At 44.7% G+C, this 25,609-nt stretch overlaps 1 protein-coding gene across 3 annotated transcripts; it reads left to right on the top strand.

Moving 5' to 3' along the window:
* The first annotated feature begins 498 nt into the window (after positions 1-498).
* On the top strand, positions 499-24,674 carry LOC112221758 (junctophilin-2). Of its 3 annotated transcripts, XM_024384052.2 has the most exons (6): positions 499-1,438; positions 4,920-5,754; positions 17,645-17,763; positions 20,188-21,089; positions 22,060-22,156; positions 22,454-24,674. In XM_024384052.2, exons 1-5 carry the CDS (start codon positions 1,060-1,062, stop codon positions 22,138-22,140), a joined length of 2,316 nt encoding a protein of 771 aa, XP_024239820.1. In that variant the 5' UTR covers positions 499-1,059; the 3' UTR covers positions 22,141-22,156; positions 22,454-24,674. The 3 variants fall into 3 exon arrangements, 2 of the variants coding, with proteins under 2 accessions (XP_024239820.1, XP_024239821.1); XM_024384053.1 differs by lacking the exons at positions 499-1,438; positions 4,920-5,754 and adding an exon at positions 11,242-11,322; XR_002949056.1 differs by lacking the exons at positions 499-1,438; positions 4,920-5,754; positions 17,645-17,763; positions 20,188-21,089; positions 22,060-22,156 and adding an exon at positions 22,163-22,275.
* Positions 24,675-25,609: the final 935 nt, after the last annotated feature.

Genomic DNA, 25,609 nt, shown 5'->3' with positions numbered 1-25,609 from the left:
TTCAGCTAAGTGCACAAATAAAGATGAGGGGTCGTGCTGAATATGAAATGTTCTAAGATAAATTCGGCGGCTGTGAATGGCAGCAGTTCAAGTTTTGAGTTGTATCATATGAATTGAAGCAATACGAGTTTAGAGTCGATTTAGTGTATTAAGACTATATTGGCATATATGATAGTTTACTTTCGCATCCATAGCCTATTGGATCCCATGAAGGAAATACTGACAGTATTCAAACAGTGGTACTATTTTTCCATGACTAAGATTTCAAGCCGTCCTTTTATTTTGGCTTTGAAATGTTTGTTTTAACCACATGTTGTTGATGATGCATAGCTGATCGCTACCTTATTAAAACAGACAAGATCTGTTTAAACGCTCTGTCTTCAGTGTTGTGACTGTGGATATACCCTACGCATGCCCAACTCTGAAGTGGCGAGTGATCTGGGATGACTCCTTGCAGCAGGGTAAGGATTGGGTTGTATTTTTGGAACAGTGTGTGTGGATCTGGTCGCCTTGTTAGGTCTGCTTAAACATTTTACAACCGCACCAAGTGTTTTGAGATAGCAGCGGCAGAGTGAGGGGAAGCAGGGATAGGGGAAAGGGGCTTTTCTATGGCCACCTTGGAAAGCCATGCAAGATCCCTGGCTCAACCAGCAAGATAATACATCAAAAGATAGTTCAACTAAATAAGGGCATATAAGTTTTATCTCTCAGGGAGAAACAACCGTAACAAATCTTACTCAGTCAGCACAGAGGCTGCATTAAGTTCATGACTCTAAAAATCGACCGGGGATCAACAGAAGTCATCCATGAGGGAATGAGAAAATGCGCGCCTAAATCAAATTTGCAGGGTCTAGTGCGAAGGCTACGTGAAAAATACCGAAAAGTACAAATAAATTCTAAGCACAGTACCAAGGATATCCTAAATTGTTTTTAATGACAGGAGAAGGTGGATGCAGTCTGAAGGAAGAGATTTTTATCTTGACCAAGATTTATTTGTTGTCATTGATTTGACTTTACCTTTGAATCACATTTTTGTATAGGAGCCACAGAAGGGAAGGTATGAGTGGAGGTCGTTTTGAATTTGATGATGGCGGAGCTTATTGTGGTGGTTGGGAAGGTGGCAAAGCCCATGGGCATGGGATCTGCACCGGACCTAAAGGACAGGGCGAGTTCTCCGGGTCCTGGAATTACGGGTTTGAAGTAGTTGGAGTGTACACCTGGCCAAGCGGAAATACCTATGAAGGCTTCTGGTCGCAAGGGAAGCGCCACGGTCTAGGAGTTGAGACTAAAGGACAGTGGGTTTACAAGGGAGAATGGACTCATGGCTTCAAGGGGAGATATGGCTTGCGTCTGAGTGTGGGTAGTGGAGCAAAATATGAAGGAACATGGAATAACGGATTACAAGATGGATATGGCACAGAGACATATGCTGATGGAGGTATGTGATGGTTTTTGTTGTTGTATTATCTTGTCCAGTGCCTGGAGGTGGGCTTGACACTTAATCATGTACCAGCCATATCATGGCATTTAATTAAATCAAGTATACACTACCGGTCAAACGTTTTAGAACACCTACTCATTCCAGGGTTTTTCTTTATTTTTTACTATTTTCTACATTGTAGAATAATAGTGAAGACATCAAAAAAACTATGAAATAACACATGGAATCATGTAGTAACAAAAAAAGTTTTAAACAAATCAAAATATATTTTATATTTCAGATTCTTCAAATAGCCACCCTTTGCCTTGATGACCGCTTTGCACACTCTTGGTATTCTCTCAACCAGCTTCATGAGGTAGTCACCTGGAATGCATTTCAATTAACAGGTGTGCCTTCTTAAAAGTTAATTTGTGGAATTTCTTTCCTTCTTAATGCGTTTGAGCCAATCAGTTGTGTCGTGACAAGGTAGGGGGAGTATACAGAAGATAGCCCTATTTGGTAAAAGAGCAAAAGTCCATATTATGGCAAGAACAGCTCAAATAAACAAGGTGAATGGACAGTCCATTGAGACTTTAAGACATGAAGGTCAGTCAATACGGAACATTTCAAGAACTGCGCAGTCGCAAAAACCATCAAGCGCTATGATGAAACTGGCTCTCATGAAGACCGCCATAGGAATGGAAGACCCAGAGTCACCTCTGCTGCAGAGGACAAGTTCATTATAGTTACCAGCCTTAGAAATTGCAGCAAAAATAAATTCTTCAAAGAGTTCAAGTAACAGACACATCGCAACATCAACTGTTCCGAGGAGACTGTGTGAATTGCTGCAAAGAAACCACGTGTTTCTTGCTTGGGCCAAGAAACACGAGCAATGGACATTAGACCGGTGGAAATTTGTCCTTTGTTCTGGAGTCCAAATTTGAGCTGTTTAGTTCCAACCGTTGTGTCTTTGTGGGACACGGTGTGGGTGAACAGATGATCTCCGCATGTGTATTTCCCATCGTGAAGCATGGAGGAGGAGGTGTTATGGTGTGGGAGTGCTTTGCTGGTGACACTGTCTATGATTTGTTTAGAATTCCAGGCACACTTAACCAGCATGGCTGCCACAGCATTCTGCAGCGATACGCCATCCCATCTGGTTTGGGCTTAGTGGGACTATCATTTGTTTTTCAACAGGACAAAAACCCAACACGCCTCCAGGTGGTGTAAGGGCTATTTTACCAATAATTAGAGTGATGGAGTATTGCATCAGATGTCTTGGCCTCTACAATCCACTGACCTCAACCGAATTGAGATGGTTTGGGATGAGTCGGACCGCAGAGTGAAGGAAATGCAGCCAACAAGTGTTCAGCATATGTGGGAATTCCTTCTAGACTGTTGGAAAAGCATTCCAGGTGAAGCTGGTTGAGAGAATGCCAAGGCTGTTATCAAAGCAAAGGGTGCCTATTTGAGGAACATTTATTTTTATTTTTTAAATAGCTTACTATGTGATTCCATATGTGTTATTTCAAAGTGTTGATGTCTTCACTCTCATTCTACAATGTAGAAAACAGTCAAAATTAAGAAAAGCCCTTGAATGAGTAGGTGTACTAAAACTTTTGACCGGTAGTGTATGTAAGGGAATCTGGAATTGATCATATGTAATAGCAATACAGTAATGTGTAATAATATTGAATAGAACAAGAAGGCCCGCACACTGTTAAAGCTCCCAATTAACCGCTTCATTGACAACGTTTCCATCCAAAACGGATCTTTGTCAGGTCAAACACACTGAGTGTTCACATCCCCAAAATACACACATTTCACCTCACATGACCATTGCGGACATGACGCATGGTGGGTGAAAACACATTTGTATATCTCTAATAATGAAATAACAATGAGATGAGTGCATGTCATGGTTCCAGAACATAACATATGTTTACAAAATGACCAAGTGGGTAACCTGGAAGGCAATACAAATCAAAGTAAAGTGACATATTCAGGTAAGAAATGGTCTGATATCAAACCTTTGATTCAGACCTCTAGGAGACATGGTACGCAATCAGTGAATCCAATACAAGTATCTTCTCAATAATAGATTGTCAGTATCTCCTCCCCTAATAATATTGTACCATTGCTGCACATCCATTTGCCTCACTTGACATTTATCTTACTTGACATTTAACATCTGAAGATGGGTAGAGGCAGTTGCACAGGATTGGTATTTATTCTCTGTGGTGCCGATATATTCAAGTGCAGCTGAAGATGTAGCATCAGGGATATGAGTGATTATCTACAGTACAGTAGGCTTTCCAGCACAATCCTAATGTCCTGTTTCAGTGTTTTATGAGAGAATGAGCGACTAAAGCTTGCGCCAGTGGACCAAGGAGAGGAACCCAAGTGTTGCTGCAGATGGTCCATTGGGATCTTGCCCATTGCTAAGGACCTCTTGCCAAAGTATAGTGGCAGTGGGAGGCACATTAGTGGTGTGTGTCAATACAAAGTGTGTCCTGTGATGTGTCATGCTAAACTAAGCTATCTTAGCTGTTTTAGTTTCATTGTTGTCACACACACAAGAAGTCATGGGCCCGGTGCTGATTGGTCGCCCCTGTCTATATAATCTTTATAAATCGGATCCTAGATCAGCACTCCTACTCTGAGATGCCCTAAAGAACTGGTGAGAGAGTGGAGGAACATTAACAGGAGAAACAACACTGATTCCTCTACAATGTTGACTGAATGAACCGTAGCTTAGGCAGAGGAGTTGGCAAAAGCACATGCAGTAGAGATCTAGGACTGTGCTATGTCTTCTCATACTGTAACTGTACACTTGAACCTGCTGAGAGAGCACACCAATAATATTGGTGGCGGTGCTGTCTGTTTAAAGCCCCTGGTCCCTTCAGTAGCTGACTCATCAGACTTGGGCCCATTTGATTGGTTGATTGAGAGATTCTGACACCATGTGTCAGGAAGTAATAATAGTCCAGCAGGCTGCTGTGTCCTCTTGGCCTCACGGTCCAACTATAGCTACAGCCAATGGCATCCAGACACAGATTTTGCATGACAGACTAGACCCATGATTAGTTTGGGTAACATATATAACTGGCACTGTAGTCTTTCACGCAAACTATATGCCCACCTATCAAATCATATGTTACTGTGTTGATGTACTTCATAGTGTAGGACAAAGTAGAAAAAAATGTGTCAGTGTTCTCTATCATGTTATGGTTCCTGACCTGCATTGATTCCACATAGTCTAAGTTACCTCAACATTGCAATGATGCAATTTATTCTACTTTCCAAACAAAACCATTCATCTCACACTGTTGATTTACCTTGCAGTGGCATAAGGGTGATGATAATGATAAATAGCCAACCCACACATCTTCAATGAAATTGTGTGTGACGTGTGAGGCTAGTGAAGCCATTTTAGTCTATATCTTGTCTATTTCTGTAGATGTTAACATATCTATTAATGCCCTCTGTGTCTTTTCAGGCACATTTCAGGGCCAGTTTACTGGCGGTATGCGACACGGGTACGGAGTCCGTCAGAGCGTGCCCTACGGCATGGCGGCGGTGGTCCGCTCCCCTCTCCGCACCTCCCTCACCTCCCTCCGCAGCGAGCACAGCAACGGCACCTTGCTCCAGCAGGATGTCCCCGCCATCACCACCACCAACGTCGCAGGCCAGGAGACCCGGGTCACCACGCCCACCAAGCTGGGGCCCTCCCGGGGCGGCTTCGCCCTGACCCTCCAGGTGGACCCGGATGCCGTTAAACCCAAGAAGAAGGGCCTGTTCCGAAGGGGGTCTCTCCTGGGGAAACTGAAGAAGTCAGACTCCCGTACGTCCTTATCCAGCGTGAGGAGCAAGTTAAGCTTCCTGGGATCGAGGAGCGAATCTGCGTTAAGTTCTGCTGCCAGCGATGTGGCCAGCGATGCCAACTCCACCATCAGTCTGGGAGACGAGAGCCTGGCCGGGCCGGATGATTTCCCCCCCGTGGAGGCCGACATCGATGCCACCACCACAGAGGTCTACATGGGGGAGTGGAAGAACGACAAGCGCTCGGGCTATGGAATAAGCGAACGGTCCAGTGGTCTGAAATATGAGGGTGAGTGGTTGGACAACCAGCGACACGGCTATGGATGCACCACCTTTGCAGAAGGGGGCAAGGAGGAGGGAAAGTATATGAACAATATGCTGGTGAAGGCCATGAAGAAGAGGGTGATCCAACTGAAGGGCACCAAGATCAGACAGAAGGTGGAGCGCGGTGTGGAGGGAGCTCAGCGTGCCTCTGCCATCGCCAAACAGAAAGCAGAGATTGCTGCTTCCAGGTATAGACAATAAACATACTCTGAGTGTACTTAGAAAGACCTTCCTAAAATTGAGTTGCACCCCCTTAGGCCCCCAGAACAGCCTCAGTTCATTGGGGAATCTTATCCAGAGCAAGTTACAGTAGTGATTGCATACATTTTCATACTTTTTTCATATTTGTCCCCTGTGGGAATCAAACCCACAACCCTGCGTTGCAAGCGCCATGCTCTACCAACTGAGCTACATGGGATACACGTGTGAAAAACCCAGCAGCGTTGCAGTTCTTTGACACAAACCGGTGAACCTGTCACCTACTACCGTACTCCGTTCAAAGTCATTCCAATATTTTGTCTTGCCCGTCCACCCTCTGAATGGCACACACACACAATCCATGTCTCATTTGTCTCAAGGCTTACACATTCATCTTTAACCTGTCTCCTCCCCTTCATCTGCACTGATTGAAGTGGATTTAACACGTGACATCAATAAGGGATCATAGCATTCACCTGGATTCACCTGGTCTGTCTATGTCATGGAAAGAGTCCTTAGTGTTTTACAAACTCAGTGTATATTACGCATTGTGAATATAGAGACATCATTATTTAGATTTTCCCAAATGCACATATAGTGAACGCAGGATCGACATTTAGCATCAATATGACATATAGCAACATCATTCTATGTTAGGGTAGCCTGGTTCCCTGGTTCTATGTTAGGGTAGCCTGGTTCCTCTGTCCTCTCAGCACCAATATACAGTATGTGGCCAACAAACAGGCAAATGTGTTTTATATTTGAGTATGCCATAAAAAGTACATCAATTTATATCCTTCCACAATTCACATGATCCATATAGGGATTTTGGTCAAACTAAGGAGGACTAAGACAGATGTCCAAGACACTGCAAATATAGCTGAGACAGACAGCTCTATATATATATATATATATATATATATATATAGATGTGTGTGTGTGCGTGTGTGTGTGTGTAAAGCATCTTTTAATTTGTTTAACACTTTTTTTGGTTACTGATGATTCCATATGTGTTATTTCATAGTTTTGATGTCATCACTATTATTCTACCATGTAGAAAATAGTCCAAATTAAGAAAAACCCTTGAATGAGTAGGTGTGTCCAAACTTTTGACTGGTACTGTATATATATATATATACACATGACTGGGATAGACTAGGTGATTATAATCAGACACATTTTCAGTAACACTTCAATAGCACCAAAATAACAAGCATTCTATTTCAACCCGTTGTGGTATAGCTGTTTATTACCTATGAATAAACTATTACTTACCTTCTTTAAAACGAACGTTACAAATCCTTCAAGTCCGCCACATTTCTCTCTAAAACAACTTCCACTAGGCCTCACCTCCCCTCCCCCGGTATGCCCTTCACTAATTTGCCAAGAAGGTCAAGGTCAATGTTAAACGTTCTAGTCACGTTCTAGTCATGATTACTTCTGCGTAGCAGTGCATGGACAAGAGAGCTACTGTTTGGCACTGAAGGATCAGAAGAGGGTGATCTTGACAAATAACGAAACCCTGGAGCCAGATCAGAGTCAGCAGTTGCAGGTGTTGCCCTCATGCCTTATCTGGCTGTGGTCACAATAGGAACCATAGAGGACACAGGGGGAAACAATACTTCTCTGTGTGGAGTTACCAGGCTTCATAGACAGTTGGTAGCTGAACATGCAGTGTCGTTCTGCCTCTGCCATGTTTTAATTAGCCTTAGATCGGAGATCATGCTGTCACGTTCTGACCATCGTTCATATGTGTTTTCCTTGTTTTAGTGTTGGTCAGGACGTGAGCTGGGTGGGCATTCTATGTTGTGTGTCTGGTTTGTCTATTTCTATGTTTGGCCTGATATGGTTCTCAATCAGAGGCAGGTGTTAGTCATTGTCTCTGATTGGGAACCATATTTAGGTAGCCTGTTTTGTGTTGGGTTTTGTGGGTGATTGTCCTTAGTGTCCTTGTTCCTGTCTATGTGTTAGTTTACACAAGTATAGGCTGTTTCGGTTTTCGTTACGTTTTTGTAGTGTTTGTATTTAGATTCGTGTTACGTTTGTTTATTAAATTATGGATCGCAATCTACACGCTGCATTTTGGTCAGACTCTCCTTCACACCTAGAAAACCGTTACACATGCTTTAATTCTTGCATCCATTTTTCCTTGCTACACTCATGTGCTTCGAGGACAACCCTGGTACAGTAGAAGAAGGCTGTTTATTGACGCCACTGTTCGTTGGCAGCATGGTGCCTCAAACAATGAAAATGAAAGCCATTCTCCTCCTGCAGTGTATGGGGATCCAGGTGAAGAGCAAAGTCAGTTATGTCAATCAGAAATTACTGTCAAGTTCAAAAGGGGAAGAGGCAATGCCATGGTTTCAGTTTACTGTGCAGCCCTTTGGTGTAATGGTGACATGGGCCTTTCTCTAAAAGGTTGTCTGTTGGATTCCCTGACAACCCTCTTACCTTTGCTGTTTGCGTCATGTGTGTGACTGGGTATTGTGTCAGCAAATTATTCAATTCAAGTTGTAAAATGGACAGTAAAAGTAGGGAGGAGAGGGGAGGAGGAAATGATGGGAGGGGAGGAGAGAAGGAGAAGAGGAGGAGAGAGGGGGGTGTTAATGAGGGGAAGGAGAGAGGAGGGTGTTAATGAGGGGAAGGAGAGAGGAGGGTGTTAATGAGGGGAAGGAGAGAGGAGGGTGTTAATGAGGGGAAGGAGAGAGGAGGGTGTTATTGAGGGGAAGGAGAGAGGAGGGTGTTAATGAGAGGGGTGAGAGAAGGAGAGAGGAGGGTGTTAATGAGGGGGTGAGAGAAGGAGAGAGGAGGGTGTTATGAGGAGAAGGAGAGAGGGGTGTTAATGAGGGGAAGGAGAGAGGAGGGTGTTAATGAGGGGGGTGAGAGAATGAGAGAGGATGGTGTTATGAGGGGAAGGTGAGAGGAGGGTGTTAATGAGGGGAAGGAGAGAGGAGGGTGTTATGAGGAGAAGGCGAGAGGGGGTGTTAATGAGGAGGAGGAGAGAGGGGGGTTAATGAGGGGAAGGAGAGAGGAGGGTGTTAATGAGGGGAAGGAGAGAGGAGGGTGTTAATGAGGGGAAGGAGAGAGGAGGGTGTTAATGAGGGGAAGGAGAGAGGAGGGTGTTATTGAGGGGAAGGAGAGAGGAGGGTGTTAATGAGAGGGGTGAGAGAAGGAGAGAGGAGGGTGTTAATGAGGGGGTGAGAGAAGGAGAGAGGAGGGTGTTATGAGGAGAAGGAGAGAGGGGGTGTTAATGAGGGGAAGGAGAGAGGAGGGTGTTAATGAGGGGGTGAGAGAATGAGAGAGGATGGTGTTATGAGGGGAAGGTGAGAGGAGGGTGTTAATGAGGGGAAGGAGAGAGGAGGGTGTTATGAGGAGAAGGCGAGAGGGGGTGTTAATGAGGGGAAGGAGAGAGGAGGGTGTTAATGAGGGGGTGAGAGAAGGAGAGAGGAGGGTGTTAATGAGGGGAAGGAGAGAGGGTGGTGTTAATGAGGGGGTGAGAGAATGAGAGAGGATGGTGTTATGAGGGGAAGGCGAGAGGAGGGTGTTATGAGGAGAAGGCGAGAGGGGGTGTTAATGAGGGGGAAGGAGAGGGAGGGTGTTAATGAGGAGAAGGCAAGAGGGGGTGTTAATGAGGGGAAGGAGAGAGGAGGGTGTTAATGAGGGGGGTGAGAGAATGAGAGAGGATGGTGTTATGAGGGGAAGGCGAGAGGAGGGTGTTAATGAGGGGAAGGAGAGAGGAGGGTGTTAATGAGGGGGTGAGAGAATGAGAGAGGATGGTGTTATGAGGGGAAGGCGAGAGGAGGGTGTTATGAGGAGAAGGCGAGAGGAGGGTGTTATGAGGAGAAGGCGAGAGGAGGGTGTTATGAGGGGAAGGCGAGAGGAGGGTGTTAATGAGGGGGTGAGAGAATGAGAGAGGATGGTGTTATGAGGGGAAGGCGAGAGGAGGGTGTTATGAGGAGAAGGTGAGAGGGGGTGTTAATGAGGGGAAGGGGAGAGGAGGGTGTTAATGAGGGGGTGAGAGAATGAGAGAGGATGGAGTTATGAGGGGAAGACGAGGGGTGTTATGAGGAGAAGGCGAGGAGGGGGTGTTATGAGGAGAAGGCGAGAGGGGGTGTTAATGAGGGGAAGGCGAGAGGAGGGTGTTAATGAGGGGGTGAGAGAATGAGAGGATGGTGTTATGAGGGGAAGGCGAGAGGGGGGTGTTATGAGGGGAAGGCGAGAGGGGGTGTTAATGAGGGGGTAAGAGAAGGAGAGACGAGGGTGTTATGAGGGGAAGGCGAGAGGGGGTGTTAATGAGGGGGTAAGAGAAGGAGAGACGAGGGTGTTATGAGGGGAAGGCGAGATGGGGGTGTTAATGAGGGGGTTGAGAGAATGAGAGAGGAGGGTGTTATGAGGGGAAGGCGAGAGGGGGTGACAGAAGGAGAGAGGAGGGTGTTATGAGGGGAAGGCGAGATGGGGGTGTTAATGAGGGGGGTGACAGAAGGAGAGAGGAGAGTGTTATGAGGGGAAGGCGAGAGGGGGATGTTAATGAGAGGGGTGAGAAAAGGAGAGAGGAGGGTGTTACTTTCTATTAAAAACTGGGTGGTTTGAGTCCTGAATGCTAATTGTCTGAAAACTGTTGTATTCCATGGGTATGACAACAACAACAACAAAAAACATTTTACTGTTTTAATTACGTTGGTTAACAGTTTATAATACCAATAAGGCACCTCGGGGGGGGGGGGTTGTGTCATATGGCCAATATACCAGGGCTAATGGTTGTGCATAAGAACAGTGCTGAAACGTGGTATATTGGCCATATACCACACCCCCTCGTGCCTTAATTGCTGAATTCTATCGCCTTCCACTATGAGCCACCACTAATACATCTGAGAGGAAATAGCATACTTGACCGTAAGGGAACCTAGCTGCAGGGCACTTCAGTTTAGATTGATACACTTTTGAGAGAGGGTGTTGGTTGAGACTCTGCTGATAGCGAGGGAAATCCCTGAGGCATCAGCTTTGATATCTGACCGAGCATATCAGAATTAGATTTTGTTCTTTGTGTACTGTAGGCCTAGACCTTATTTGCACTCTTACTCACAAGCTCAGGCTACCGACACAGAGAAACAGTCACTGACGGTCAAGATGACACAGGTTTCCTCCGTGCCTCACCATAGAAGGCAGCAGTGTTTATGTCTACTGGAAGCCACAACAGCACCTGAAATAAGCCCAGTGTTTACAACAGTAAGTCTGCGCCCCAAATGGCACCCTATAGCCTTTATAGTGCAGGGCCCATTGGATAGTGCACAATATAGGGAATAGGGTGCCATTTGGGACACATCCCGAGGCTCTGGCTGATGAATTACAGATCTTGTCCTGGCTCCTAGGCAGATGGAAATCTAAATATTCCACCACTGATACCAACGGCATTGCAAGAGTTATGGGCCAAACATTTGTTGTATTGTTTTACAGTTTTGCTGGATCCTCTTCTTCAGACAGGCCTAGCCATGAAGACTCCATACATAGACATGTGAAACAGCCAGCAGCCTTTTGAGGACTCACTGTGGAAACAGACGGTTAGTGGATGAAGGACACCACGGTGGTCTTAACCTGCCTGGTCTCTGGAGGTTTTCATCAATGAAAGAGGCCAAACCTGATTTGCACCATACATTCTGCACATTGTCCCATACCCCGGTACCTCTAACCGGTGACCTCCAGTAAAGCAAAACTGATACAAAATCATTGTTCTAGTTCCTACTATTTCACTATTATTCATACATTGAAAATAGTGAAGTGGGTCTCCCGGGTGGCGCAGTGGTCTTAGGGCACTGAATCGCTGTGCTAGCTGTACCACCAGAGACTCTGGGTTCGAGCCCAGGCTTTGTCGCAGCCGGCCGCGACCGGGAGGTCCATGGGACGACGCACAATTGGCCTAGCGTCATCCGGGTTAGGGAGGGTTTGGCCGGTAGGGATATCCTTGTCTCATCGCGCACTAGCGACTCCTGTGGCGATGCTCCTGTGCACGCTAACCAGGTCGCCAGGTGCACGGTGTTTCCTCCGACACATTGGTGCGGCTGGCTTCCGGGTTGGAGGCGCGCTGTGTTAAGAAGCAGTGCGGCTTGGTTGGGTTGTGTTTCGGAGGATGCATGGCTTTCGACCTTCTTCTCTCCCGAGCCCGTACGGAAGTTTTAGCGATGAGACAATATAGTAACCACTAAACAATTGGATACCATGAAATTGGGGAGAAAAAGTGTCTGAGCTTGTCACTTGGACTCAAGAAATGGAGACGAACGGGAACTAACTAATCATTCATACATACTACACAGAGGAGTACACATTGAAGCCCTCTGTTCTGTTGTTGTGGAGGGGTGAAGGACAGGGCAGGGGATCTAGCCAGGATGGTATCCCTTAGCCAGACATGGACCATGTCTCTGGCAGCAGTGACTCTCTGCGCGCTGCCCAGCCATCAGCCATGGTGCCAGGGCCAACAAGCAGCCATTGTGATTAAGTCAGTGGTTTATAAATACAACCTGTCCATTGAGACACCCAGCTGCCCTTAGGTTAGGTTAGCTAATGCTCCCTCTCCCTCCCTGCCCTGACATTCAGTCAGTATTTTGAGGTGGGTGTGTTTTTGGTTTGGTGTGAGGCTGAGTCTCTTCAGAGTATATGAAGGCAGCAGAGACCACGGCAGTCTGGGACTGTCTGGGTGTAAATGGTGCACAGAGAGAGAGAGAGGCCTAGTATCAGTAGTCAGTAAGAAATGGAGGCCTAGACTGACTGGGTGACTAAATAAGGGCAGGCACACACTGTTGCTGAATCACAATCACAGGGGAATGCAGGCAAGAGTTGATTGCTGTTGCTATACCGTCTTCCAGCAACTTTCCTGCCCAGTCTAAATAGTCTACACTCTGCCTGAGAAGGCAGACCAGTAACATCACATCACAGTATACACTGGAAGTAGCACTGCTGTAAAACAACTAATCAATGAAGCGTGATGGAAGTAAAACAACCAAGGCTTGCTTACTTGACTGATTGCAGGCTTGTTTTCTAAGATCCGAAAATGGAATATGTTTCTGGTGTTAGTGTCCTCAACTAAGCCTGAAGACAACTTTGTGTGTCTGTTGGAACCGTTTGTTAGCTAATCCCCATGCAGTGACAAAGCTCTGAAACAGGTTTTAGCACTTTCTCGCTGGTAGCTAGCGGACAAGGAACCAGACCTGGGTTCAAATAGTATTTGAAATAATTGCAAATACTGTAGCTGGGCTTGATTGATCTTGCCTGGCCCAACGAAAAGAATAGAATAGTCACAAAACTACAAAAAACCTCGCCTATCTTGCATTCCAGGAAGGCTAAAGCAAACAGTTAACGTAAAACGACTTCAAATAGTGTTTAAACCTAGGTCTGCAAGCAACACATAATTGACACCACAGCAGTCAGTCAGCCTTCCTTGCGTCAGCAGGGGTGTCAAATGGTTTCATGGATATAAATATGACCGAGCTCATAACTAAGTGGGGATAAGAGGTTGGCGTATACATGTACCGCACCTTGCATTAGCCGGGTGTCTAGACTTACATACAGTAGTGCTGATATGTACATTTTGTTTCAATGCAGCCAATCATATGATTTGTAAATATGAGTGTTGCGGATAACACCGTCTATTCTTAGCTTTGTACTGTATGTACTCTTGCAAGACCTATTTATTGCCCGTGTGTAGTTCGAAAGGATGACAATATGACGAAGATAAATGTGGTGAGACACACTTGTACCTGACTACGCACGTACGGATTTTGTCAATCTTCCCATTCACATTGTTTCAAATCAGAAGAGGTCAAATGGAAGTTTAATGTTGGTGTCGGTGTCCTATCACCCAGAAGAACAAGCAAATCATGTATGTCCTGACTGCTCTGTCAAGTAGCACATTTATACTGCTGGTACTATGAAACCCTCCCCCTGCTATAAGTTCAGGACCCCACTCATCTGCAGAGCACCAGTGACAGGCCACGATGACACAGGGTCTCCTGTGACTGTCGTGTGAATCATGAAGAAAAGTAGACTGACCTCAATATCATTTCTGGCAACAGAGAAGGCTAATGAAGTGGGGGTTTTTTAAAGCAGAAAATGACGTTAGCCATTCTTTTTCAAGTGAGTGTCAAGCTGGCTTTATGTTCACGTTTCAATGTCGGTTGGGGTCGAAGGCAAGTTTGTGACGACTGACTGAGTGTCTTGCATTCGCTGGCTTCTTGCCCTTAGAATATGGGGGTGTCTATTGGGGGAGTCTAAACGCACATATGGTATTTAGGCCGCAGCTTCATATCAGACTTTATTGAACAAGTCTGTTTGAAGTGATTGCTATTGATTACTGCGTCGCATTGCAAGAAAGGCATTTCACTGTACATGTGCATGTGACATTGAAACTTGAAACCTATCAGTAGAGGGCCACCAACTAAATTGTAGTAAAACTGCCTTGGTTCTGGAGTACTGAGCATTGATATTAGCCTGGACATAGATCTCTTTGTGCTGGTCTCAGATCTGTTTGTGCCATATTACCTGATGGTAAAACTAATTGTTGCCTGCTCCTAGATCTGTTTGTGTTGTATAGCCAACTCCTATGGCACAATATTGACCACAGGAGTTGGCATAGGAGTTGGCAATACAGCACAAACAGATCTAGGACCAGGCAACAATCAGTTTCACCATCTGGTAATACAGCACAAACAGATCTGAGACCAGTCTACACTAATGGTTTACTTAGCACGCCATCTGAGAGGACTCTGAGGAATGTGAGGAGTACTGCAGGTAGTCAGAAAGCACCATCTGTTGTGACACTCCTCCCACGGAATGGCACTGCCTGGCAACCCAACAGAATGGCACTACCATTTTAGGAACCTCTGAACACTACACACAAGATCATGTTGTTATGTGTTACAAGTAGCCTGTCATATCTGTGAAATGTTAACATTTTAGGATGTATGTTTGTCTCACTACTTACTTGCACAATGTGAAATTGATGTTTCTAGTCAGTCTAGACCAAACCTTGAGCCTCAGCCTAGACCACATTTTCATCAGAATGTCTCGTAGTATATTGTGCAGTTTTGAAAGTACGTTTTATACAACTTCTTACCCAAGTTAGAAGTTCATAGGCTTGTAAATGGCAGATGGGCTTGTCAGCTGTTCAATAGCACAGGCTCTACAGCCCTCAATAGCACAGACTCTCCAGGCCTCAATAGCACAGACTCTACAGCCCTCCATAGCACAGACTCTCCAGCCCTCAATATCACAGACTCTACAGCCCTCAATATCACAGACTCTACAGCCCTCAATAGCACAGACTCTACAGCCCTCCATAGAACAGACTCTCCAGCCCTCCATAGCACAGACTCTCAAGCCCTCCATAGAACAGACTCACCAGCCCTCAATATCACAGACTCTACAGCCCTCAATAGTATAGACTCTCTAGCCCTCCATAGCACAGACTCTCTAGCCCTCCATAGCACAGACTCTCCAGCCCTCCATAGCACAGACTCTCCAGCCCTCCATATCACAGACTCTCCAGCCCTCCATAGCACAGACTCTCCAGCCCTCCATAGCACAGACTCTCCAGCCCTCCATAGCACAGACTCTCTAGCCCTCCATAGCACAGACTCTCCAGCCCTCAATAGCACAGACTCTCCAGCCCTCCATAGCACAGACTCTCCAGCCCTCCATAGCACAGACTCTCCAGCCCTCCATAGCACAGACTCTCCCTCCAGCCCTCCCAGCCCTCCATAGCACAGACTCTCTAGCCCTCCATAGCACAGACTCTCCAGCCCTCCATAGCACAGACTCTCCAGCCCTCCATAGCACAGACTCTCCAGCCCTCAATATCACAGACTCTCTAGCCCTCCATAGCACAGACTCTCCAGCCCTCCATAGCACAGACTCTCCAGCCCTCCATAGCACAGACTCTCTAGCCCTCCATAGCACAGACTCTCCAGCCCTATGTCTGCTCTTTTATCAAGATAACCAACCTGTCTGAGATTGGGCTGAGACTACTGTATAAGAACATTATTGACTTAAGAGCAGACCGGTGTTGATATACTATATCAAGACAGGGAGTCCCAGCCACCTCAGCCTAATTGTTCCATTGGGGAAGTGCTGCCTACCCCTCAAAGTCTTTAAGTGGATGGATCTATTTTGAGCCCAGCAGTGTAACATTACAGTATGTCAAGTATTTACATAGTAATGACAATCAGTCAGTCTCAGCCCCAGCCTGAGCTCGAGCCTGGGGTTGATATCAGTATCATAGAATCCTGAATGCCATCACTTTTTACTTGGTTTTATAATAAACGCTGGGAGGTAAATCAGAGAAAAATAGAAGAGAAAATGTTGGGCAAGAGGAGGCGTCTGTAGAGTATGTTTAGGCACAGTATACATCTTTAAGTGCTGTCAAACTCCAACTTTTGATAATAAATCTATTTAATGTCAAACAGACACATTGTGCAGACACAATATACTGTATGTTCTAAAAGTTTCAAACTTCTGTACGTATTTTATCAAGGATGATTAAAGTAGTACGCAGTAAATATGTCAATTTTTTATATTTTTTTAATCAAAGGTAACTGTATACTAAATCTGCATGTATTACATTTGCCTTCTCTACAGTATGTATAAATACACAGACTAATCCTGAATAAATCTGTGAATATAACATACACAGTACAGGGGAACACCCTGCAAACACCCTGGCACTAACTCATTGTCCGGGTCGAGGTGTTAAAAGAGTCATTTATTTCTGTTCCAGCCCAACGAGAGAGTAGGACACCCTCTCCAGCTAATAATAATAATAGTGAACCACATGACCAACGCAACTCCACACATCAGCCCTTAAGCTTTTTAAATGAATGAATATTGTAAACAAGTAGCATTTTGTAGTATTTCTGTCCATTTCAGTCTGGTTTTGGATTAGTACAGTTAGCGTTGGTTTTTACAGCACAACCCCTGTTACGGTTTTCTAGTGGTGATGAAGGAGAGTCGGACCAAACTGCAGCGTGTCGATTGCGATCCATGTTTAATACAACAAAGAAACACGAACTTACAAATAAACGAAACCGAAACAGCCTATCTGGTGCAAACTAACAGAGAGTACACATAGGACACTAAGGACAATCACCCACGACAAACTCAAAGAATATGGCTGCCTAAATATGGTTCCCAATCAGAGACAACGATAAGCACCTGCCTCTGATTGAGAACCACTCCAGACAGCCATAGACCTTGCTAGACAACCCACTAAGCTACAATCCCAATACCACCACCAAAACCCCAAGACAAACACACCACAATTACAAAAACCCCATGCCACACCCTGGCCTGACCAAATACATAAAGATAAACACAAAATACTTTGACCAGGGCGTGACAACCCCTTAGTTGGTTTGTGCTTTTGGTTCGTACCAGTATTCATCTCTTGGACTATAGGGCTAACTGGGTATATGGCGTGATATGGGAATCTTAAGTGTTGGGGATGTTCTCATTGCTTTTTATAGTCCAGACAGAGTGCCAAAGTATCTTTTGAAAATAAAGAGGAAGGAAATGGATCGGGCTTGCAATGGCAACCGCAGTCCCCTAAAACCTAGCGAAAGTACAGCAGGATTTCCCAATCATTTTCACAGGCAAATGTTGTCATGATCAAAGATCAGAATCGGATTAACGATGTTTCAACTCTTCGCCTTAGATCTGTACATTTGAATATTTGATCACGATGACATCATAAGTAGCTACAGATTTAGCATGCTTTTGTAAAGTTGAACAGTTGAGGCCCTTTGCTCCACTATGAACTAAAATAAGTCAATCCAGTAAGTAACTGTAAGGTTGAGTTAGTTGATGTTGAGTAAAGAAGCTTTGTTTGTTTCCCTGCAGGACGACCCATGCTAAGGCCAAGTCAGATGCTGCCGATCAGGCCTCTCAGGCTTCCAACCAAGAGTCCAGCCTCGCCAGGTTGGTGGCCAGGGAACTGTCCCCTTCCTTCTATCAGCCAGGTATGTGGACTGGACTTCTCAGCTGCGGGATTGATATTGACAACAGAAAAACATATACAAGAGCCTTGATTTCCAAGCTTTCTTACATTCGTTCCAAGTGCTGTATGAGACTTGGAAATATAGTAATAATTGACTTTCAAGAACAGTATTGAAAAGCAAGTGTTACAAAGTGAATTTAACGAAATGACAAGATTTTAATAGCTGTTCTGTTCAAAGCATCTAGCGTGTTGTTGTTTAATATGATAGATAGATCTGTCTTGCTACTGTTGCAGCTAGTCTTTGCTTGGCTTGGGCAGGCACTCCACAAGGGTAGTCACCTTTGACTATCTAAAAAAAGGACCATCTTACTTGGGTAGAGCAATCATATCAGTTTCCTTATAGGTCTGTCAGGGCCCAAACAGTCAGGCCCCAAAGCCTTGTCGAGTGTGCATTTCTTTCCCCCTTCAGTAACTCACTACCCACCCAGGACCCACTGAGTGCTTAGCAGATCCAAATAGATACTGATAGGACCTCCCGCAGCGGTGTAAGCGGTGTAAGGCACTGCATCACAGTGCTAGAGGCGTCACTACAGACCCGGGTTCGATCCGGTCGTGATCGGGAGTCCCATAGGGCGGCACCCAATTGGACCAGCGTCGTCCGGGTTAGGGGAGGGTTTGGCCGGGGGAGCCTTTACTTGGCTAGCGAATCCTTGTGGCGGGACGGGCTCCTGCAGGCTGACCTCGGTCATCAGTTGGACGGTGTTTCCTCCGACACATTGGTGCGGCTGGCTTCCGGGTTAAGCGGGTGGGTGTTAAGAAGCGCGGTTAGGCGAGTCATGTTTCGGAGGACGCATAACTCAACCTTCGCCTCCCGAGCCCGTTGGGAAGTTGCAGCGATGAGACAAGATTGAAATTGGGGAGAACTTAAAATACCAAAAATAAATTCAGAAGAAATAGACACGGATAAAAAGTTGCCACTAACTTTCAAGTGCCTGCATGAAATATCTGTGTCTAATGGTACAAATGGGGCAAGGTCACAGTGTCACTCAACCACACTGAAGCTGACAGGGAGAAACAGTGCTATTGTGAAGACAGACGCTGGGAGACGGGAAGCAAGTACAGAGAGTGAACATTTAATGAGTAACGGACATGAAACAGAACACAGACAGCATTTGGACAGTGGGCACAAAACGACCTTAATGCAGACACGGGGAAGAAAATGAGGAAGTGACAGATACAAGGGAGGCAATAAAGTAATATAGTCCAGGTCAGTCCCATGAAGCACTGATGCGCGTAACAATGGTGACAGGTGTGCATAATGATGTGCCAGAGAGGGGAAGTGGGAGCAGGCGTGACAGCTATAGGCTATAGTATTTCCCGAATTCTTCATTCAAGAATTTTCCTTGATCTTCTTGATTGAAAAATTGGGGCTAAAATTGAGGGCTAATGCTAAACACCAGTATGTGATTGATAGTGGATTGTCTCACTCCCTCTACTAGTCTTTTTTGTCTTTGTTTGTGCTTGCTTGTACTCTGTGTCAGATAAGTAAGTGGTTACGTCAGAGCCTGTTAATAGAAGGCTCTGAGTCAAGTCAGTGGTCATGTCCGATTAAACATACTAGCGTACTACATACTTAAACTGCATAGTCATTTCGAAGCTTAATCTAGTTGTAGAAGTCACTCTTTTCCGACTCAAGTGTTTGACAACAGCTGATAATCAGATAAATTGACGCGCTGTACCAAAACGAACGAATGGCTGGAGTCAACGCAATCACACATTAGATGAAGCGTTTGGAGTACTATTTTCAAAATTACAAATACTCTAAAACGTTTTAGCATAGTATTTACTACGCTAGTATGGGTATTCGGACATGGACAGTATTTCAAATCCTACCCTGCAAAATGATCTTATAGGTTGTACATCAAAAGCCAGCTAGCAGTTCTTATTTCTTTAGGCCTATATTACAGACTCAACTTGTTTGGTTTGGCATATTGCAATTCAGCTATTAGTTTAAAGGCCCACTCTGTGATATTTACAGCCTAAAGTAGCATGTTTTTAGACCTATGAAATATCAACCCTATGTGATCTTATAAGGGAAACGCAGTTGCTGCGTTTTCTCAGGCCAACTGTAGTCACCCCATTGTGACTGTCACAGGACTGTGTTACAAGAAGACAGAGTGGCTCCAAATACAAATCTAGACCTTGGTGATACTCCTCAAATCCATCCACGACTGTCTGCACTTCCTAGCTAATAACCTCCAAAATATCCTGCACTAACCATTTTTTATTAGCTACCATGTAAAACAACACATTTCACTGCACCTAACCGGTGTACGTGACTATAAAACATCAATAAATAAATTAGTCTGATCTTTATCTAGTCTGATCTTAATCTTGTTGTTATTGGAATCTCATCAAACATATATTTCTCCATGTTGTTCCACAGGCCCAGAGTACATGAAGAAGAGAGCGCTACAGGAGATCTCAGATGGCAATGAGAACACAGGCCCTATAATGCATGAACCACTGTTAGCAGGGCAGCCACCGACACCCGCTGAAAGCCCAATGCTGCACGACAGGCCTGACTCCTCTCCAGCCCGCACGCCCTCCCCCAGCCCTGCTGTGACCCCTCCAGCGTCCAGGCACTCCAAGCAAGGCAACGTCAGCAAAGAGGACCCCCATCTCCTCGGCCCCGCTGGCTGGAACGGGGACAAAGGCAATGGAAGTCGGGGGAGCAGCCGTCCCAATAGCAGAACCAACAGCCGGCCCACCACTCCCGCCCCTGCCGCTGCTCCCCCTGAAGAGCGCCTCGCTACTGCCCCCATCCCTAGCAGCCGCGCCTCCAGCCGCTTGAGCAACAAGGTAGAGCAGGGCTCGGACCTGGAGATCAAACCCCTGGAGAAGACGGCATCTGAGACTAAAGTGTCCGAAGCTGCTCCCTCGATAAGTACCAGTGTCGCCTACTCAGAAGAAGAAAAAGAAGACCCACCCCTTCCTCCCGCCTCCAAAGTGTCTTTCAAGGCTGCCGTCACCCCCGAGCCTAAATCGTTAGAGCCCAAACAAAGAACACAGTCGGTCAATGAACGACCCGTGTCCACCATATCTGAGAGCGAACCAGAGTCCAGTGCCCAGTCTGTCAATAAAGTGTCACCCAAGCCTTCGCCATCACTCAGGCAATTGACGAAACAGGAGGCCAGTCCAGCTTCAAAACCTGTCACACCTGCACCTACACCCGTGCCTAAAGCTGCCAAGCCAGCCCCGAAGGTTGAACCCAAAGCAGAGGCCAAGCTGATGAAGAACATGGTGAAGAGCCCAAGTGAAGTTACAGAAGTAGTAGAATTTGAGCAGGTAAGGCAATTCAAACACTCAATATCTCATGTGTTGAAACGTTTTGAGAACACATTCAGTCAAATGAAGACTGTCCTTACATGTTATGTAGTACACTCTCCCATGACCTGGGTTCGAAAAGCAGACTCAGAACATACAGTAGGTCCTCTCTCCTCTAAGTGCAAATATGTAACCTGATGTTACTCTGGAGACTGTTATCTGCAGTTGATGCTGGTCCTTTAAACCACACTAATCAGACCCCATTTCTGATTAACCTCCCCTCTGCTTTTCCTCTGATGTAATACTAATTATCCCTCTAGTTATGTTTGTACCTATTCTCAACTACATTTCCTTTCTGACAACCACAATCAAGGCAATTTTCCCATTTCTTGTTGGGAGCTTACCAACAGCTACCATCGTTAGCTACACATGTCCAATTTTGTAATCCAGACGACCCATTCCGATCTATGAAAGTATGTAAATGAACGTTGCATTTCAGGTGTCTGTTACATAAGTGTTTATCGAGGCAACAGTTGTTTGTTCTGAATGATTATGGAAACTGTAGATGGCGTGCAGACTAGTGGTTTGTCTGGGACGTGAGACCTCAGCGCTCTGCCCTATATGGTATGTACTCTAGGGAGTTTTTTTCATGGCCCAGGCCCCCTGTGTTGAAAGGAGCATACAGCATATGGGAACCTACCAGACCGCCTACCAGACCGCCTACCATGCAGCAGCAGCTTCTCTCCCAGTCACCATATTTCACAAGTGCTGTTACTAGAGTCATTACAGCATTGCTACACAGGAATGGATGCAACTTAAATGTAAAAAGGATCATTGCGATTTCATTTTTCATTCATCCCATTTATATTGCTGTTGTTTCATAGATCTTAAACAGGTCTGTCTTGAGGAAGACATTTTTATCTCAATATGACAAACCTTTATAAAGATTAAATAAAGCATGACATGGATCTACTGTACCTCTCTCTTCCAGAGTCCAAACACCATCATGATAACCATGGTGATTCTTCTCAACATTGGCCTGGCCATTCTCTTTGTAAACATCTTGTCATGAAACACTGTCGACCCAGGTAACTAACACAGCTCTCTGACTGTCCTGCCAGTTACAGATGTACACTGAAAGGTACCTGTTTCTTTTGTTTCAAGCAGTCAAAACACAATGGCACTGAACTTCTGACCCTTGCAACCTGTAAGGAAATGTCTGTTTGATCTGGTCACGTGACTAAGTATTGCTTGATTACAACAACAATTATCGTTTGCATGTTTTGACTCGGAGGTACTTCCAGGTGGTGATGATTATGATGATGATGATGAGACATTAACTTGTCTTCATATTTGTTTTGTGTGCTTGACCTTTTTCCCCACAGGTCACCACCTTGCAGTGGTGTTGAGGTCATTTTTAAGCAAGGACCATACAGAACAAGAAAACTGCCAAGAACCACAAGCCTTATATGAAGGAAGCATATGACAGCTCCTCCACACACAGCCTCTTGTTAATGTGACTGCGTTGAGGTTCTTTAAGGCTAATCTGCTTTCTAGAGGCTTGGAATCTGAGGAGGCTGGTGGGGGTAGCTATAGAAGGACGGGCTCATTCATGTCTGTAAGGAGTTCATGGAACGGTGTCAAACACATCAACCATATGGAAACCACATGTTTGATTCTGTTCCATTTAATCCATTCAAGCCATTACAATGAGCCTATCCTCCTATAACTCCCCCCGCCAGCCTCCTCTGCTTGGACCATCTGGAGCCGGATTAAAGAACACCATATGAATCCGGATTGAAGGACATCAATGCATATGAATCCATACGGCTCAGGATTGAAGGACATCAATGAATCAGGAAGAGGGTCTGGAAGAGAAGAGGGTCTGAATGGACACTGTGTTTGTAAAGAATAGTTGTTGAGTGAGTTTCGGTGTCTACCCTGGAGATGTTGTTGAATGTTATTCACTGGTGAAGTCTTTGGTAAATGATATTTCACTGTATCTGAGTCAACTAAAGCACTGTGTGTTATGTTTTCACAAAGGGCTAAACCCTTCATATTGGCAAACACTGTCTCCTCAGATCACTGGCAGATTAGAGTGGTTGTGGTGTGGACAGGTTAGAGTGTCAGGAAAGGATTAGTTAGCTTTGTAATTAGATATTTATTTAGCTGATATCTTGTCTATAGGAATGTAATCTCTGGGAAAATCTCAAATGAACTGAATATTCTCTAATTTCTGCCTATTTTTGCCAATTATAATTAGTGGTTTGGGGCTAATATCAGTGTTCCTATTTATTGACAGAAATCTATATTATGCTCCTATTAGTTTATCTGCCTTCTTCCTTTTTTTGCCCTATTCTCAACTTTCTTCAGTAGTCATCAATAAAGACATGTTACAGTCTCTTTGACGTCACAGGGCTCTAAGGCATGAAATGCTGGTTCTTTATTCGGCAACGCCTGAGAATCCGTGATGTTCTTGTCTGCAATGGCAATGCAACCCACCACAGCAATGCAATGTAATGGACAGTTGTTTTTTCACATAACATATTCTCTCTCCAAGGCAATTTTGAGTGAGTCACACTGGAATGGTACTTATAAAACAATATCTGTATTATTTAGTAAGAGGCTTTCAAATGACACAGAATCGAGGAGGAATTCTAGGTCTTTAACCAGTGTATGTGGTATTGTATTTCTGGAGTAATGTGTATCTATGTTGTTTCCTGGTTGTCTGATCAAAAGAAACGTAAAGCAGCCTATTGAATGGTTTGATTTTATTAAAAACATGACATGAAAATAATGATACATTTGGGTGGGCGGTGGGGGGTCAATTTTGTCAAAAACCATTAGGGAACATTCAGTGTAGATTTTGAGAGGGTATTTATTTGAACAAATGGGCTTGTGTTGTTAGGACATAATTGTGAGCAGTTGTTTGGGAATTCAGTTGGTCTGTCTGCTTCAGAATAGGTCACACCATTTAAGATGCAGAACAAACAGTTTGCGCTTCATAATCAATCAAGAGGATTTTTCTCCCAACGTTTGTATGCACGTGGGCACTGTTTGGGTGTGTTTTTGTACCTTTTTGAAGTACACATCTCCAATGTGGTGTATTGATAAGAAACACTCCAGGTCTTACTTTACTGGAGAGCACTACAGTATGAGATTCTGCACTGTGTAAATCCTCATTTATAACTTTATTTCCCCTATGTCCCCGAACAGTTGTCTTCCCCTCAAAGACGATTGATAAGTAAGTGGGAAAAGATATTCAAGATAAGGTACTCTTGTACATTATGTAAAAGAGGCCTCAGATCTACTTCCTTGCTACTCCCTATGTACAATGCACTTGTATTGTTTCCCTCATGCTCATAGCGACATGAGACTCTTCAACAGTCTCCTTACTCTCGACATTGTTTCATAAAACATCGACACTTTCTGTAACATACTTTCATTGCAATAGAACACTCACGAGACCCTCAATCAGAAGTGACTGGGCTAATCCAGGAGCTGATTATTTAAGACATAATCCTGGATGGATCCCATTGTATTCATAAATATTGCTGGTCCTCTTCTAAAATTGTGAAATGAAAATAAAAGATATCTTCCAATGTTGTGGTGTATGTCATTTTCTTCACGGGGAAGATACTTGTACAATAAACACATGCAAACCAGGCTGCAAGGAGTACAAAGGCCTTGTAAATGAGTAGACCAGGCTTCTTGGGCACGTAAATACCTGACTCATGCACATTGACTCATAATAATCTATATACTGTTGTTTTTGCATTCTTTCTGATCTCATGGCATCATACCAATGTCGAACCCCTTGCTCGTATATCAATTTTCCATAGATACAGCACATGGTTGCTTATATTTTTGTCATACCATTGCAACCATGTCTAATCCATACATTTAATGAGCTGGATAATTGTAAATGAGCCTATATCAAGTTGAGTCTAAACTCAGTGGGAACAAAGACAGTATTTTTAAACCCCAGCTGTCCTCTCTGCCAGCTTGACAGACCCCCCTATCCTGACTGGGCAGGATATGAATTCCAGGACCTATTTTAGATCAGGGCTGTGAACTAGGACTGGGTTCTTCTTAGGCCTAGTTGACTTTCACATTTGTAAATTGGAGTATGTTTCACTTTTCTAATTCACAATGAATGTAGTAGTATTGTAGCATGTATTTTTAGTTTGCATTCTGAGGGTGAACAAATTAAGTGTATTTGGTCTAGCTCTGTATGCACTTATGGCTGTGATTTTTTTCAGATACATTTTTGAAGGGACTTTTCTAAGTGTGTTGATTTAATATTACCTTTGAGCTGTAGTGTTCAGTATTGAATTTGACCGGCCAACTACAGTAAGCATCTATTGGTAGTTTCTGCATGTTCATGTTCACGGCAGGACAAGGACAAGAATTTATTGCACAACACTGCCCTCTAGACAAAACATTTTTTAGGTATCAGAGCAGAGGTTCATCCTACTTACAGTCTTGAAAACCAACACACACGAGCACCATAGCTGCACTTTCAAAGAAAAGCTCTCATA

This window comes from Oncorhynchus tshawytscha, linkage group LG22, assembly GCF_018296145.1.
Source record: "Oncorhynchus tshawytscha isolate Ot180627B linkage group LG22, Otsh_v2.0, whole genome shotgun sequence".
NCBI lineage: Eukaryota > Metazoa > Chordata > Actinopteri > Salmoniformes > Salmonidae > Oncorhynchus > Oncorhynchus tshawytscha.
This window is presented reverse-complemented; position numbering and strand designations above follow the sequence as displayed.